At 46.2% G+C, this 14,972-nt stretch overlaps 2 protein-coding genes across 2 annotated transcripts; one reads left to right on the forward strand and one right to left on the reverse strand.

Annotated features, from left to right (window-relative positions):
* Nucleotides 1-905: 905 nt before the first annotated feature.
* On the reverse strand, nucleotides 906-2,872 carry LOC144335203 (C-C motif chemokine 4-like). Its single transcript, XM_077969655.1, has 3 exons — nucleotides 2,552-2,872; nucleotides 1,881-1,995; nucleotides 906-1,288 (listed from the first exon to the last, which is right to left on the reverse strand). Exons 1-3 carry the CDS (start codon nucleotides 2,625-2,627, stop codon nucleotides 1,201-1,203), a joined length of 279 nt encoding a protein of 92 aa, XP_077825781.1. The 5' UTR covers nucleotides 2,628-2,872; the 3' UTR covers nucleotides 906-1,200.
* Nucleotides 2,873-12,074: 9,202 nt separating this feature from the next.
* LOC100423954 (C-C motif chemokine 3-like 1) lies at nucleotides 12,075-14,548 on the forward strand. The gene is made up of 3 exons (XM_002800659.4): nucleotides 12,075-12,838; nucleotides 13,525-13,639; nucleotides 14,046-14,548. Exons 1-3 carry the CDS (start codon nucleotides 12,763-12,765, stop codon nucleotides 14,134-14,136), a joined length of 282 nt encoding a protein of 93 aa, XP_002800705.3. The 5' UTR covers nucleotides 12,075-12,762; the 3' UTR covers nucleotides 14,137-14,548.
* Nucleotides 14,549-14,972: the final 424 nt, after the last annotated feature.

Genomic DNA, 14,972 nt, shown 5'->3' on the forward strand with positions numbered 1-14,972 from the left:
TCTCTATTAAAAATACAAAAATTAGCCGGGCGTGGTGGCGGACGCCTGTGGTCCCAGCTCCTCCAGAGGCTGAGGCAGAAGAATGGCATGAACCCGGGAGGTGGAGCTTGCAGTGAGCTGAGATTGTGCCACTGCACTCCAGCCCGGGTGAAGGAGCGAGACTCTGCCAAAAAAAAAAAAAAAAAAAAAGAAACAGACCTCCATCCTTCTGTCCTCATGACAACACTTCACAGTAGCTTGGGCTTTAGAGTGCTGATCCATCAACTAACTGATCTAATCCTCATGATGACCCTGATAACTGCTAGGTCCATTTTAAACGAAAAGGCTGAAGCTCACAGAGGGAAGGAGATAATCTTCCAGGTGCCCGGTCCCATGATGGGTGCTTTACACATCACCTCACAACAGCCCTTCGAAATGGTTGATGTTATCCCCATTTCACAGGTGTGAACACTGAGGTCTGATAAGGCAAGATGACTTTCCCAATGTTATGCTGATGATAAGATGATGAAGACAGTTTTCTCACTCTTCTTCCCCCTTTGCTGTGCTGCTTCCCCTGTTTACAACTTCCCCTCAAGATGTTGAAATGATAACCTCCTTTTTTGGGGCATTCTTTCATGACACTCCCCAAGTCGACCTACGAGCCTCAACAAGTCACTTCACCTCTCTGTGCCTCTGTTTCCTTAACTGTGAAACTGGGGACAACAGTCCCTACTTCATAAGGGTGTTAAAACCCTTGTTGAAAGAAAGTACGCAGTGAGATGTATGAAGAGTGCGCAGCCCAGAGCTCATATTAAGGATGCAGCAATTGCTCATTCTTATTCCTTTTGGAAACTAGTTTGCCCCTCCGATAGTACCAGGCAATTCCTTTTACCCCCAAATCAAATTAAAATCACAAAGAAACTCTCTGCATTTTATTTTAAAGTTTTATTATGAAAACACATGGAATTAACGGTGTTATCCATGTATTTGCAGCAGCAGAGAAACAGTGACGGTGGACCATCTCCATAGGAGACACTTTGGCTAAACAAATATAAATAATGGAAATAACACCTAATACAATAACACAGCACATAAAAAGATTAAATTAACAGAAGGGACAGGAACTGCGGAGAGGAGTCCTGAGTGTGGAGAAGATGCGTCTCATGGAGAAGCGTCCAGGCTCAGGTGACCTTCCCGGAAGACTTCCTGTCTCTGGGCAGCTCAGTTCAGTTCCAGGTCATACACGTACTCCTGGACCCAGGTCTCACTGGGGTCAGCGCAGACTTGCTTCCCTCTTTTGGTCTGGAATCTGTAGAACAAGGAGCGGACAGATGAGAATCCCATGAGACCTTTGAGGTCATCTGGCTTTTTCCCTTGCCTGGGGTCGGTATCTTCCTCTGCCTGACCATGGTCCATGTGGGCAGCTCTGGTGCATGGGATCCTTCCCGGGGCAGCACTGGAACCAGACTCCCTGTAACTTCCACCCACTGGAGTTAGCTGTGGGCCCCAGGGGTTTCCCAGATTAGGAACCAGTGGGCATTGCAATCAATATGAATAGATCTCCCCATTCCCTGCCAGCCTGGCAGTGACTTTTCCACATGTCTTTCTAGCACGGTTTGAGAAATCGGTCCGTATCTCATGTGACCTGTCTGACTTCCCCTGCTTTCCTGTCCTCGGGATAACTTCCTCCCCAGAAACCCCTTCTCTCTCGGCTCCTGCTCAGCCGCCTTCAACACTTGAAAAGTGAGTTCATGACCTGTGTCCTCACTGCTCTCAGGGAAGCCTTCAGCCCTGAGAGCTGCCTCCCCACTGCTCAATCACCCCCCTCCCCAAAACAGGCCCCCTTTTAAAATCCAGCCCTCGCCCTTGCCTCCCAGAGCAGCCCAGGGGTTGATACTCACACCACAGCTGGCTGGGAGCAGAGGCTGCTGGTCTCGTAGTAATCTACCACAAAGTTGCGAGGAAGCTTCCTCAAGGTGTAAGAAAAGCAGCAGGAGGTGGGAGGGTCTGAGCCCACTGAAAGGAAAGGCCAGGGTGAGATCAACACTGCACATAGAAGCTGTTTATTTTGGCTTCTAGTTTTGTGTCTTCTTTGAGCATCCCTGTGGAGCTACCGGAACCACAAATATGGTCCCTTGTATCCATTCCCACCTCACCTGAGCGGGAGTCTTATTCTGAATACTGGATCTTCAGACAAGAACAAGAAAGAAATCTAGAAGACTGGAACTGGATTCAGTCTCAGAACACATCGCACTCCCTTCATGTGACAGATGGGAAAACCAAAGCACAGAGAGGGACAGGGGCTTGCTTGAACAAGTAATTAGAGGCAGAGCCAGTTCAACAGTCTGACTTCCAGCCCATCTTTTTCCTCTGCTAGTTGCTAATTCTTGAGAAAATACGAACTTGAATGTTATTGAATACTAGACTCTACATTTAGCGCAGACTTCGTGGCAATCTTCCTAGCTGCCTTTTGTCCCATCCCCAGATCCCACTGTTTGACCAGCCACAACTAGAAAAAAGGACTCTGCCTGCACCTCGGCTCTGGAAACAGCAGCTGCGAAAGTGGACTTACTTGGTGCTGAGAGTGCTGGAGAGCAGAAGGCAGCTGCTAGCGCGAGGAGAGACAGGACCGTCACGCGCAGCTTCATGGTGTCGGTGGAAGACAGGTTTTCTCAGAGGTGAGGCTACAGAACGCAGAAGCTTCAGAACCCAGCTGTGTCCCGTGCTGATACTGAGCTGGGAATCTCTCTTTATAGAGACTCTGAGGCCTGGGACAAATGTGGGGGCTCAGCAGAGCGAGTGGAATTTCCATGGTAGAGATGATGTCGTGGCTCCTGAAGCTAGCTGAGTGAGGAATTCCTCTCAGCTTCTCTTCCCCAGGGCGATGTCATCATAGAGGAAAGCTGAGGGAACTGCAGGCTAGAAGAAAAGGGAAGTGGTACCACCAAAGGAAGTGACCGAGACCTGGGGGGAGAGTTGCAAACCACAGAGGAAAGATGAAATGTTCACACCTGCTATAAGTGGCTTGTAGACAACAACTGTGCTGCTCTTGGTGATTGGCACCCCCAGATGCTGGAGGGTTCATGTCAGTCTTTCCAGGCTGGCCACAAGCCTGGCCCCAAGAACAAAGGGGGAGCCAGGACCCCCCCCGATCACCTTCCTGTGCCTTCTTCTGCTGAGCTGAGTGCCACTGAATTTTGTGTCCTGTATGTTTCCTTGGGCATGAAGAGTCCAGCATTGGATGTGCAGAGGGATCCAGTGGGGTGACTTAGCAACGTTTGTATCTTCTTATTGGACACTTAGCATGTACCTGGCACTGGGAAAGCTGTCTTACACATATCATCTCTAATCCCTCCATAGCCCTGAGCAGGGGTGTGTCATCTCATTTTACAGATAAGACAATTGAGGATCAGAGAGTGGTCCACTGATGTGCTCAGTGCCACAGAGCTGATGAGTGGCACTGCCAAGATCTGAATCAAGATTCATCTGACTCCAAAGTCTATTTTCTTTCCATGCTGTAGTCTCCAGAATAAACATAGAGTGTGACCACAAACAGAAACCGCTGACTGATAGACTGCTAGGAGCTATTCCACACTCAAAGACCGATTGTACTCAAACTTAATTCAGGAAAGAGATAGGGCTAGTCTGTCCTAGAACAAGGAGGGAACGGAGGAGAAATAAAGATTTCAGGATATTTTCTTGGACCAACAAAAGAACAGGACATATAAACCAGTAAGAATCAAGTTTGGAAGACTCGATTAGAGAATGTTTAGACTCGATTAGAGACTCAGATAGAGAATGTTCTTCTAGTATAAAAACAGGATTGAGCTGGGTGCAGTGGCTCACACCTGTAATCCAGCAATTTGGGAGGCCATGGTAGGTGGATTGCTTGATCCCAGAAGTTTGAGACCAGCCTGGGCAACATGGTAAAACCCTGTTTCTACAAAAAAAAATACCAAAAACAATTTGGCTAGGAGTGGTGACGCACACCTGTAGTCCCAGCTGCTCAGGAGGCTGAGGTGGGAGGATCACCCGAGCCCAGGAAAGTCCAGGTTGCAGTGAGTGGTAATTGTGCCACTGCACTCCAGCTTGGGTGACAGAACAAGACCCTATCTCAAAAACAAAGCAAAGCAAAACAAAACAGAACTGTATATGTAGTAATGAGTTTATCTATGTTACAGACAAAATATGTAAACTAAGAATGTGGGTGTGTCCCAACCAGTCCATAGGGAATGCCTGTGCTTATGTTAAGCCTTGGCTGCTTTGACAGCTGCTGGGCACCTGTACAGAAGATTACAAAGGCCCTGAATACAGGAGTATGTGAAGTTGGGCAAATGAGGGGAATAAGGATAATTGGATGGATCTCTATCTGCCTTTAGCTCTACTACTCTAACCTGCCTGCTCACCCCTAACCCCATTCTTCTCTGAGAAAGAAAAAAGAAGAGTAGGCCAGGAGTGGTGGCTCAAGCCTATAATCCCAGCACTTTGGGAGGCCAAGGTGCATGGATCACGAGGTCAGGAGATTGAGACCATCCTGGCTAACATGGTGAAATCTTGTCTCTACTAAAATTACCAAAAATTAGCCGGGTGTGGTGGCAGGCGCCTGTAGTCCCAGCTACTCAGGAGGCTGAGGCAGGAGAATGGTGTGAACCCAGGAGGCAGAGCTTGCAGTGAGTCGAAATTGTGCCACTGCACTCCAGCGTGGGCAACAGAGTGAGACATCGTATCAAAAAAAAAAAAAAAAGAAGAGTAAAAAGAAGGAGCCATGACTTCAAACTATACCACAGGGCTACGGTAACCAAAACAGCATGGTACTGGTACACAAACAGACACATAGACCAATAGAACAAAATAGAGAGCTCAGAAATAATGCTGCATACCTGCAACCATCTGATTTTTGACAAAGTTAACAAAAACAAGCAATGGGGAAAGGACTTCCCATTCAATAAATGATACTGGGATAATTGGCTAGCCATATGCAAAAGATTGAAATTGATTCCTTCCTTACACTGTGTATAAAAATCAACTCACAATGGATTAAATACTTAAATGCAAAACCAAAAACTGTAAAACTATAAAAAATATGATATCCTGTAAGATAACCTAGACAATACCATTCTGGACATAGGATCTGGCAGAGATTTCATGATGAAGATGCCAAAAGCAAATTCCAACACAATCAAAAACTGACAAATGGGATCTAATTAAACTAAAGAGATTCTGCACAGCAAAAGAAATTATCAGCAAAGTAAAGAGAACGTACAGAATGGGAGAAAATATTTACAAACTATGCATCTGACAAAGGTCTGGTATCTGAAATCTATAGGGAACTTAAACAAATGTACAAGCAAAATACAAACAACTCCATTAAAAAGTGGGCAATGAACATAAACAGATACATTTCAAAAGAAGACATACACATGGTCAATAAACATACAAAAAAATACTCAACACCACTAATCATTAGAGAAATGCAAATCAAAACCACAATGAGATACTGTCTCAAACCAGTCTGGATGGCTATTTTTAAAAAGTCAAAAATAACAGATGCTGGTGAGGTTGCAGAGAAAAGGAACACTTATACACTGCTGGTGGGAATGTAAATTAGTTCAGCCATTGTGGGGAGCAGTTTGGCGGTTTCTAAAAGAACTTAAAACAGAACTACCTTTCGACCCAGCAATCCCATTATTAGGTATATACCCAAAGGAATAGAAATCATTCTACCATAAAGACATGTGCACATGTATTTCATTGCAACACTATTCACAATAGCAAAGACATGGAATCAACTTAAATGCCCATCGATGATAGACCAGATAAAGAAAATGTGGTATATATACTTCTCAGTCATTAAAAAAAGAACAAGATCATGCCCTTTGTAGCAACATGGATGGAGCTGGAGGCCATTATCCTAAGTGAACTAATGCAGGAACAGAAAACCAAATACTGCATGTTCTCACTTAAAGTGGAAGCTAAACATTGAGTATACATGGACACAAAGAAGGGAACAGCAGGCACTGGGGCTGACTCAAGGGTGAAGGGTGGGAGGAGGGAGAGGATTTAAAAAAATTACCTGTCGGATACTATGCTTATTACCTGGGTGATGAAATAATTTGTACACCAAACTCCCGCAACACGCAATTTACCTATATAACAAACTTGCAAGCCTTGAGGGCAAAGAGGTAAACAGGGGTCAAGTTACAGAGAAGCTTCCATTTCATGCCAGAAATGATGTAGAATGTTTGCAAGATTTTAAAAGGAGAGAAACAGAGAATGATTTTGAGCTTTAGCAAAATTATATTGGATGCTGTATCATGGGATAGATTAAAAAGAGACAAAACTAGGCCAGGCATGGTGGCTCATGCCTGTAATCCCAGCACTTTGGGAGGCCAAAGCAGGCAGATCATTTGAGGCCAGGAGTTCAAGACCAACCTGGCCTACATGGTGAAACTCCATCTCCATGAAAAATACAAAAAATTAGTCGGGTGTGGTGGCACATGACTGTAATACCAGCTACTTGAGAGGCTGAGGCAAAGAATTGCTTGAGCCTGGGAAGCCAAGGTTGCAGTGAACCAAGATCAGCCACTGCACTCCAGCCTGGGCCACAGAGTGAGACCTTGTCTCTAAATAAATAAATAAGAAAAGAAAAAAGAGTTGCTAGGACCCTCCTCTAGTTGTCATGGTGAGAAACCATAAGAACCTGACAGGCAGTGGGAGTGGTGAGAGGCAGATGCACATAAAATTGAACGTAGACTAGAGTTGGTGATTTAACAGGTGTAGGAGATGACAGAGAAAGAGGAGACAAGGGTGACTCTCGGCTTTCCAGCTTGGAATATTGATAGGAAGAGGCACTTTTTGTTGGGTAGAGAATATGGAAGAAGGGGCAAGGGACCAGGAGAGGGATCAGATGCAGTACCAAGACACACGCCCTGACCTACTGCACACATGCAAGAAATGGCCAGAGAAAATAACAAGGACTCGGGACAGGAAACAAGGGGCTGGCTGTGGAAAGAAGGGGCTGTGTCAATGAGACATTGTCTGTCTAAGATGCAAGACAGGGGACTCCAGGCTGCTGCTTCTGCCTGCAGGAAAGGCGAGGCCCACACCTGCTGCAATCTGACCACGCAGACCACATATGAGAAAAGGAGGCCAAAGCTGGGCCAAACAGGATGTCATCATCAGTGAACCCATCCCTGGGGCGCCTGCTGCCAAAGGAGCTAGCGGAGGGTGACACGTGGGGAAGTGGAGCCTCGGGGCCAGAATCTGGAAGGAAAGCAATGCCCCACGCTAGAGAGCATGGGCAGCAGCACACAGTGGGGAGGCAAGCCGAGCAGTGCAAGGCAAAGACGCCGCAGAGGACAAACTGCTCAGCCAGGATTCCCTGCACTCTGGACTGGGATGCTCTGCTGAACTGAGATGGGGCCTTACAGAGGCTGAAATGAGCCAGAACGCTGGGACACAAATCAAATCCCTCCATGCTGAAGGGTCCACGGTGTTGACTGCTGGCTACTTTCTGTCACCACCACCTGAGGAATCTTCGGTGGTCAGTTTCCCAAAGATCAAGACTGTGACACCATGCCTCCTTTCCTTCTCCCCTCCCCTCCCCTCCCCTCCCCTCCCCTCCCCTCCCCTCCCCTCCCTTCCCCTCCCTTCCCTTCCTTTCCTTCTCTTTAAAGTAAATCATAACCTTTTAGATCCAAGTTACTGAAAACCTCTTTCTATAAGTTTAATTTACATTTCTGTTTCAAATTGTATCTTTATTGGGACTCCCAATTCTGTCTCTCTTTTTTTTTTTTTTTTCTGAGACGGAGTCTCCCTCTGTCACCTAGGCTGGAGTGCAGTGGTGTGATCTCGGCTCACTGCAACCTCCTGGGTTCAGGTGATTCTCTTGCCTCCATCTCCTGAGTAGCTGGGACTACAGGCATGTGCCACCACGCTCAGCTAATTTTTTGTATTTTTAGAGAGACAGGGTTTCACCATGTTGACCAGCCTGGTCTCAAACTCCTGGCCTCAGGTGATCTGCCTGCCTCGGCCTCCCAAAGTGCTGGGATTACAGGAATGGAGCCACCATGCCTGGCTTCAATTCTCATTTTATTTAAGGATTCTTCCTTGGCTCTGGAGACCTACCACACTTCTGACTCTCTCTCCTGATTCTCTTTGTGTGTGTGTGTTTCTTTTACTTTAAGTTCAGGGATGCATGTGCATGTTTGTTACGTAGGTAAACTTGTGTCATGGCGGTTTGGTGTACCCAGGTATTAAGCCTAGTACCCATTAGTTATTTTTCTGATCCTCTCCCCTCTCCCACTCACCATGGCCTTTCTTTTCCTACCCTTCCCATTAGTATTTGAACTTCATAGTGAGAGTTCAGGCATAACACATATTGCTAGTCAAATCAGTGATTTATTTATTCATCAAATAGGTATTATGCTTCACTATATGTCAGGCATTGTGGTTGTCGCTGGAGATACGCTGGTAACTAACACAGACAGTGGAATATAAAACTGACCAATTCCATCTGCATGACCCCAGGTTCATTATTTCAACTGGGAACATCAATTATACCACCCAGGAAATGTCTAAGACACTCCCAACTCAACCCCATCCTGCATCTCCCTTACATTATTCGTTCAAGGTATATAAATTAGGCACATGCTATGCGTGCGACCATATTTCCCTCCAAGCAAAAACACATGGCAAAGGGGTATATGTACTTGTTTGGGGATTGATAGAGAAAGTCTTACAAATATATAAACACTGAGATAGAATTATATATTCAATAAATCACTTTATTAAAAAGAACACAATAAGAGATAGAGACTAGGTCTGGAGGCTCATCATGTTATAATCATCATGTGCTAGGATTTGGTTTAAATCAACCAACAAGACATGGTCTGACATCAGTTTACGATCTGAGAAGACACTCTAAAAAAAATCTGCCATTATAGGATTGTTGTGAGGATCAAATATAATAAGTTGTGGTACAGAATGTATAGTGTGTGGTACCTAGAGTCAGACTACCTGGATTTGAATCCCTGCTCTGCTAGTCATCAGCTTTATGGCCTTAGGAAAATTGCTTAACCTCTATTTACTTTGGTTTCTTCACCTGTTCAACTGAGAAAGTATAATGGTAACTAAATCATAGGGCTGTTTTGAAGAGTAACAGTTCAAACATGTAAATTATGGAAATTGGCACATGGTGGTCACTCAATAAATATTACTTATTGTGAACTAAAATTTGTGTAGCTGCTAATCCATTGTTAGCATGAAATAAAAGCTTGTTTCCAAACTCCCACATTGCCTTTATTAAACTGTAAATTTCTTGAGAAAAATAAACTAAAATAAAATCAACTGGACATGGTCTAGATTTTTGAAGAGCAAATTACATAGATAACTAATTATAACACACTGTGCAGTAATCACAGAGGCAGAGGATGCCCCTAGCCAGAACACTGACTGATTCAGCAGTTTCCATTTCCTTTTCTGGCCCTCTGCAACTCACAGAAGCCAGCTCTCAGAAACAGAATCACGAGTATGGAGGGGGTTCCCCTAAGAAGTGAGTGAGGGAATGCAATTCGGGGTATCAACCGAGAGCTGGGAGGCAGAGGGTGGGGTGAGAAGCAGGCATTGCTGTGATGTAGGTTTCTAATGAAACAAGTGACAGAGATACCTTTATTTGGAACTGGTAGCAATAGGGGAAGACACGTGGATGCCAAAGCTCCGGTGAAACCTACCACGGCCCCTGATCTTGCCTCTGCTTCTCCTCCCTCAAGACTGGCACTAGCTATCATTGGGGTGGGATGGAAACAGAGCTCATGTGTATTAAAAGACCTAACTCTACAGACACTTAGGAAGGACAGAATTCCAAAGGCGTGGTCCCCTTGGCTTCTGTCCTTCATTGTTCTCCAGCATCAAACATATCAACTCTAACCCCTTTGTGGGGAATTCAAGGCCTGTCCTGGTTTGGTCCCAACTTAGCTTTATTATCCGTATTCGCCCCCACCGCTCTGCAGCTCCACTGAAGCACCCCCTCCTTCCTCTGAGCCCACAAAGTCACACCCAGGACTCTGCCTCAGCTGGGCCTCCACTGCCCACCCATCTATAGACGCCTAAATCCCGGGCAGTTATCCAGACACAACTAAAGTTCCATCCCTTCCATGAAGCCTTCCCCAACCCTCTGGTGGAAGGTCACTTCTTCCCCTCGTGGGGTTCTGAGCTTTCATTTCTTTTTCTACTAGGAGTCTTAGCACTTTCTGCTAAGTGCTACAATTACCTGTTCACATACTCTACCTGCCCCCACGAGACCAGGGGCATCTCAGAAACAAAGATCATTAAAACCAACTAAATCTATTTCTCATTATAAAATGAGGTATGCTGATTGATTGTGAAAGAATACAATAATAAAATATGGAAAATTTTAAAAAGCATATAATATGGCTGAGAAGGTAGAGACCCTTCCACACCACTGAAATTATGTATTGAAAAGAATAAGGAAAAACCTGCTTCAGTTTGGCATGGTTTATGTAAGTACAGTATAGGATCCTTAAAATGATTCAAAGAAATGGCAAATCAAGACTTCATTTTGGCAAAGGCCGTTGAACTGAAACTTTAGCATATTTATCAATAATTTCTTTCAGATTAAACAACTGACCACAATCCACTTTCAGCCAGTAATGCTGGAAATGTTTTAAAACAAAATTAGTTCATAAATTTGTGGGCTGACCAAGAAGGTAATAAAGTCTCACTAAATAAAGTGAGAAAAATTCAGAAAAAGAAAAAAATAAGAAAATAAATCACCCGTGGACCTAAGCACTATTCATTCTTTAAGGCATGTATTTCCAAACTTTTTAATTTTTCATATATATATATTTATACAGTTCTTCAAATTTTATAGAATTTGTATAATGTTGTATCTTGCTTTTCCTACCCACTGACGTTATAAGCATATTTATGCCACTTCATTCATTTTAGGGACTTAATAATAAATGACCTAGTGGATAATTTATCATCCCCTGAAGGAGAGAAATGAGCTTTGTTGATTTTAGAGTTATAAATGATGCTGGGTCAGGTGTCTTTATGTTTGAAGATGTCTCCATATTTGGGTTGTTTCCACAGAACTCTTTCCTAGAAGTGTGTTTTTTTTTGTTTTTTTTTTTTTTGAGATGGAGTCTCGCACTTTTCGCTCAGGCTGGAGTGCAGTGGCGCAATCTCGGCTCACTGCAAGCTCCGCCTCCCGGGTTCACGCCATTCTCCTGCCTCAGCCTCCCAAGTAGCTGCGACTACAGGCGCCCGCCACCACGCCCGGCTAATTTTTTTTTTGTATTTTTATTAAAGATGGGGTTTCACCATGTTAGCCAAGATGGTCTTGATCTCCTGACCTCATGATCCACCCACCTCAGCCTCCCAAAGTGCTGAGATTACAGGCATGAGCCACCACGCCCAGCCTCCTATAAATGTTTTTTTCTAGGTTAATGGCTAAAAATATTTCTAGGTACCTGACATACTGACACCCACCTCTGAAGTATTTTTATGATCCACAACTAGCGTTTAACACAGCGCCCTAGTCACTCCGTGACTAATAAATAGACAAATGACTGAAACGTGACCTCATGCTTTCTATTCCTCAGCTTTCATTCAGTTCCTTGCCTCTGGGAGGAGGCGGGGTGGTGCAGCCCTCCACAGCATCAGCCCATCAACCCTACCCCTGTGGTTATAGCAGCTGAGGAAGCAGAAATGCAGCTCTGTGGGAAGGAATGGGGCTGGAGAGTTCATGCATAGACCAGTTCTTTTTTTTGAGGCAGAGTTTCACTTTTGTTGCCCAATCTGGAGTCCAGTGGTATGGATCTCAGCTCGCCACAACCTCTGCCTCCCAGGTTCAAGCAATTCTCCTGCCTCAGCCTCCTGAGTAACTGGGATTACAGGCATGTGCCACCACGCCCCACTACTTTTGTAATTTTAGGAGAGAAATGATTTCTCCACATGGTCAGGTGGGTCTCAAACTCCTGACCTCAGGTGATCCACCGCCTCAGCCTCCCAAACTGCTGGGATTACAGGCGTAAGTCACCATGCCTGGCCGCATAGACCAGTTCTTTTTTTTTTTTTTTTTTTTTTTTGAGATGGAGTCTCACGCTGTTGCCCAGGCTGGAGTGCAGTGGCGCGATCTCGGCTCACTGCAAGCTCCGCCTCCCGGGTTCCCGCCATTCTCCTGCCTCAGCCTCCTGAGTAGCTGGGACTACAGGCGCCCGCCACCGCGCCCGGCTATTTTTTTTTGTATTTTTAGTAGAGACGGGGTTTCACTGTGGTCTCGATCTCCTGACCTTGTGATCCGCCCGCCTCGGCCTCCCAAAGTGCTGGGATTACAGGCTTGAGCCACCGCGCCCGGCCCATAGACCAGTTCTTATGAGAAGGGATCAGCTAAGAATAGCCTTGGGTTGACACACACCCCTTTTCACACTCACAGGAGAAACCATTTCCCCATGAAGCTAGAACCAGTCATGAGTTGAGAGTTGAGAGTTAGAGAATCACTCAGAGATGCTATTCTTGGATATCCTGAGCCCCTGTGGTCACCAGGGACCCTGGGTTGTGCAACACTCAGCATGACAGCATCACTGTGCTTAAAAATTTCCTTCCTCACCCCCAGATTCCATTTCCCCATCCGCCAGGGCTGCCTATAAAGAGAAGGAGAGATGGCTTCAGACTTCAGGAGGACACAGGCAGCAGAGAGGGGTCAGTCCCTTCTTGGTTCTGCTGACACTCGAGCCTACATTCCATCACCTGCTCAGAATCATGCAGGTCTCCACTGCTGCCCTTGCCGTCCTCCTCTGCACCGTGGCTCTCTGCAAGCCGGTCTTCTCTGCACCACGTGAGTCCAAGTTTCGTTGTGGGTTTCACCAGTCTCTGGCCATGGTTAGACCACATCAGTCTTTTCTTGTGGCCTGAGAGCCCCCAAGAGAAAAAAAGGAACTTCTTAAAGGCTGCCAAACACCTTGGTCTTTTTCTTCACAACTTTTATTTTTATCTCTAGAAGGGGTCTTAGCCCTCCTAGTCTCCAGGTATGAGAATCTAGGCAGGGGCAGGGGTCCCTTGTACAGATAGAAAAACAGGGTTGGAAACAAGTCAGTTTACAAGAGGCAGAATCCAGGGCTGGTTACTTCCCAGTGGGGCCTGTTGTTCACTCTCCAGGTCACCTTAGGTCTCCCAGGAGCTCTGTCCCTTGGATGCCTTATGAGAGATGTCCAAGGCTTCTCTTGGGCTGGGGTCTGACTTCTTGAACCAGACAAAATTCCTTGAAGAGAGCTGAGATAAGAGAACAGTCCGTCCAGGTATCTGGATCACACAGAGAAACAGAGAACCCACTATGAAGAGTCAAGGGGAAAGAAGGAAATAGACAGAAACAAAGACAGAAACATTTCTCCGCAAAAATGCCCAAATGCCTTCCCGTCACTTGGTCTGGGCAAGCCTGCCTTCCTCAGCCGCTCGGGGATCAGAAGCTGCCTGGCCTTTTCTTCTGAGATGTGCCTCAGGCTCATTCTCTTCCTTTCTCTGCAGTTGCTGCTGACACGCCGACCTCCTGCTGCTTCAGCTACATCTCCCGGCACATTCCACAGAATTTCGTAGCTGACTACTTTGAGACCAGCAGCCAGTGCTCCAAGCCCGGTGTCATGTAAGTGCCAGTCTTCCTGCTCGCCTCTAGGGAGGTAGGGAGGGTCGGGTGGGGGCAGAGACAGGCCAGAAGGCCATCCTGGAAAGGCCCAGCCTTCCAGAGCCTATCAGGGATACAGGACCCAGGGCTCCGAGGTGTGACCTGACTTGGGGCTGGAGTGGGGCAGGTGTTACAGAGTCAGGAAGGGCTGTCCCAGCCCAGAGGAAAGGGACAGGAAGGAGGTAACAGGACCCTCTGAGAGTGCCCCCGCCCGGAGTCCCTGACAGAAGCTCTCTAGACAGAGATAGGCAGGGGGTCGCTGAGAGAGGAGCAGGCCCTGAGCTGCCCAGGACAGAGAGCGGCCACGGTGGGCCCGGGATTCCCCTGCTGGATTCCCCAGTGCTTAACCTTCCTCCCTTCTCCACAGTTTCCTAACCAAGAGAGGCCGGCAGGTCTGTGCTGACCCCAGTGAGGACTGGGTCCAGAAATACGTCAGCGACCTGGAGCTGAGTGCCTGAGGGGTCCGGAAGCTTCGAGGCCCAGTGACCTCGGTGGACCCAGTGGGGAGCAGGAGCCTGAGCCTTGGGAACATCCCTGTGACCTCCACAGCTACCTCTTCTATGGACTGGTTGTTGCCCAACAGCCACTGTGGGACTCTTTTTAACTTAAATTTTTATTTATTTATACTATTGAGTTTGTGTAATTTATTTTCGATTTCACAGTGTGTTTGTGATTGTTTGCTCTGAGAGTTCCCCTGTGCCCTCCCCCTTCCCTCACACTGTGTTTGGTGACAAGTGAGTGGCTGTCATTGGCCTGCTGTAGGCAGTCATTGTACCAAAGCCACCAGACTGACCAATGTGTATCGGATGCTTTTGGTCAGGGCTGTGATCGGCCTGGGGAAATAATAAAGATGCTCTTTTAAAAGGTAAACCAGTATTGAGTTTGGTTTTGTTTTTCTGACATATTAAAATCACTGGTTAAGAGGAATCATAGGCAAAGATTAGGAAGAGGTGAAATGGAGGGAAACTGGGAGAGATGGGGAGGGCTACCACAGAGTTATCCACTGTACAACGGAGGCACAGTTCTGGAACATTGAAACTGCGAATATGTTATAACTCAAATCGTAATATGCATGCTCTAGGAGAGTTCACTCCTTGAATGGACACCGTTAAGTTGAGTATTCCGTAGCGCATATTCATGATGAATCAAGCTTTAATAGCAATTACTTACACTATGGAGGCTTACTCCTACTGAGTGCTTTTTATGCATTGTTCATTTAATCTTACCAATGCAATAGTACAGCTTAGGTACTATTAATACCTCCATTTGACAGAAAAGTAACCCAGGGCTCAGA

Source organism: Macaca mulatta, chromosome 16 (assembly GCF_049350105.2).
Source record: "Macaca mulatta isolate MMU2019108-1 chromosome 16, T2T-MMU8v2.0, whole genome shotgun sequence".
NCBI classification, from domain to species: domain Eukaryota; kingdom Metazoa; phylum Chordata; class Mammalia; order Primates; family Cercopithecidae; genus Macaca; species Macaca mulatta.

Bases quoted from the DNA above. Each gene is read 5' to 3' on its own strand.
- LOC144335203 (XM_077969655.1), bottom strand. From the start codon at position 2,627: ATGAAGCTGCGCGTGACGGTCCTGTCTCTCCTCGCGCTAGCAGCTGCC. The intron at 1,996-2,551 runs GTAAGTCCACTT...CTTTCCTTTCAG, and splicing joins TCCAGCACTCTCAGCACCAA to TGGGCTCAGACCCTCCCACC. The intron at 1,289-1,880 runs GTGAGTATCAAC...CTTGTTCTACAG, and splicing joins TGCTCCCAGCCAGCTGTGGT to ATTCCAGACCAAAAGAGGGA.
- LOC100423954 (XM_002800659.4), top strand. From the start codon at position 12,763: ATGCAGGTCTCCACTGCTGCCCTTGCCGTCCTCCTCTGCACCGTGGCT. The intron at 12,839-13,524 runs GTGAGTCCAAGT...CTTTCTCTGCAG, and splicing joins GCCGGTCTTCTCTGCACCAC to TTGCTGCTGACACGCCGACC. The intron at 13,640-14,045 runs GTAAGTGCCAGT...CCTTCTCCACAG, and splicing joins TGCTCCAAGCCCGGTGTCAT to TTTCCTAACCAAGAGAGGCC.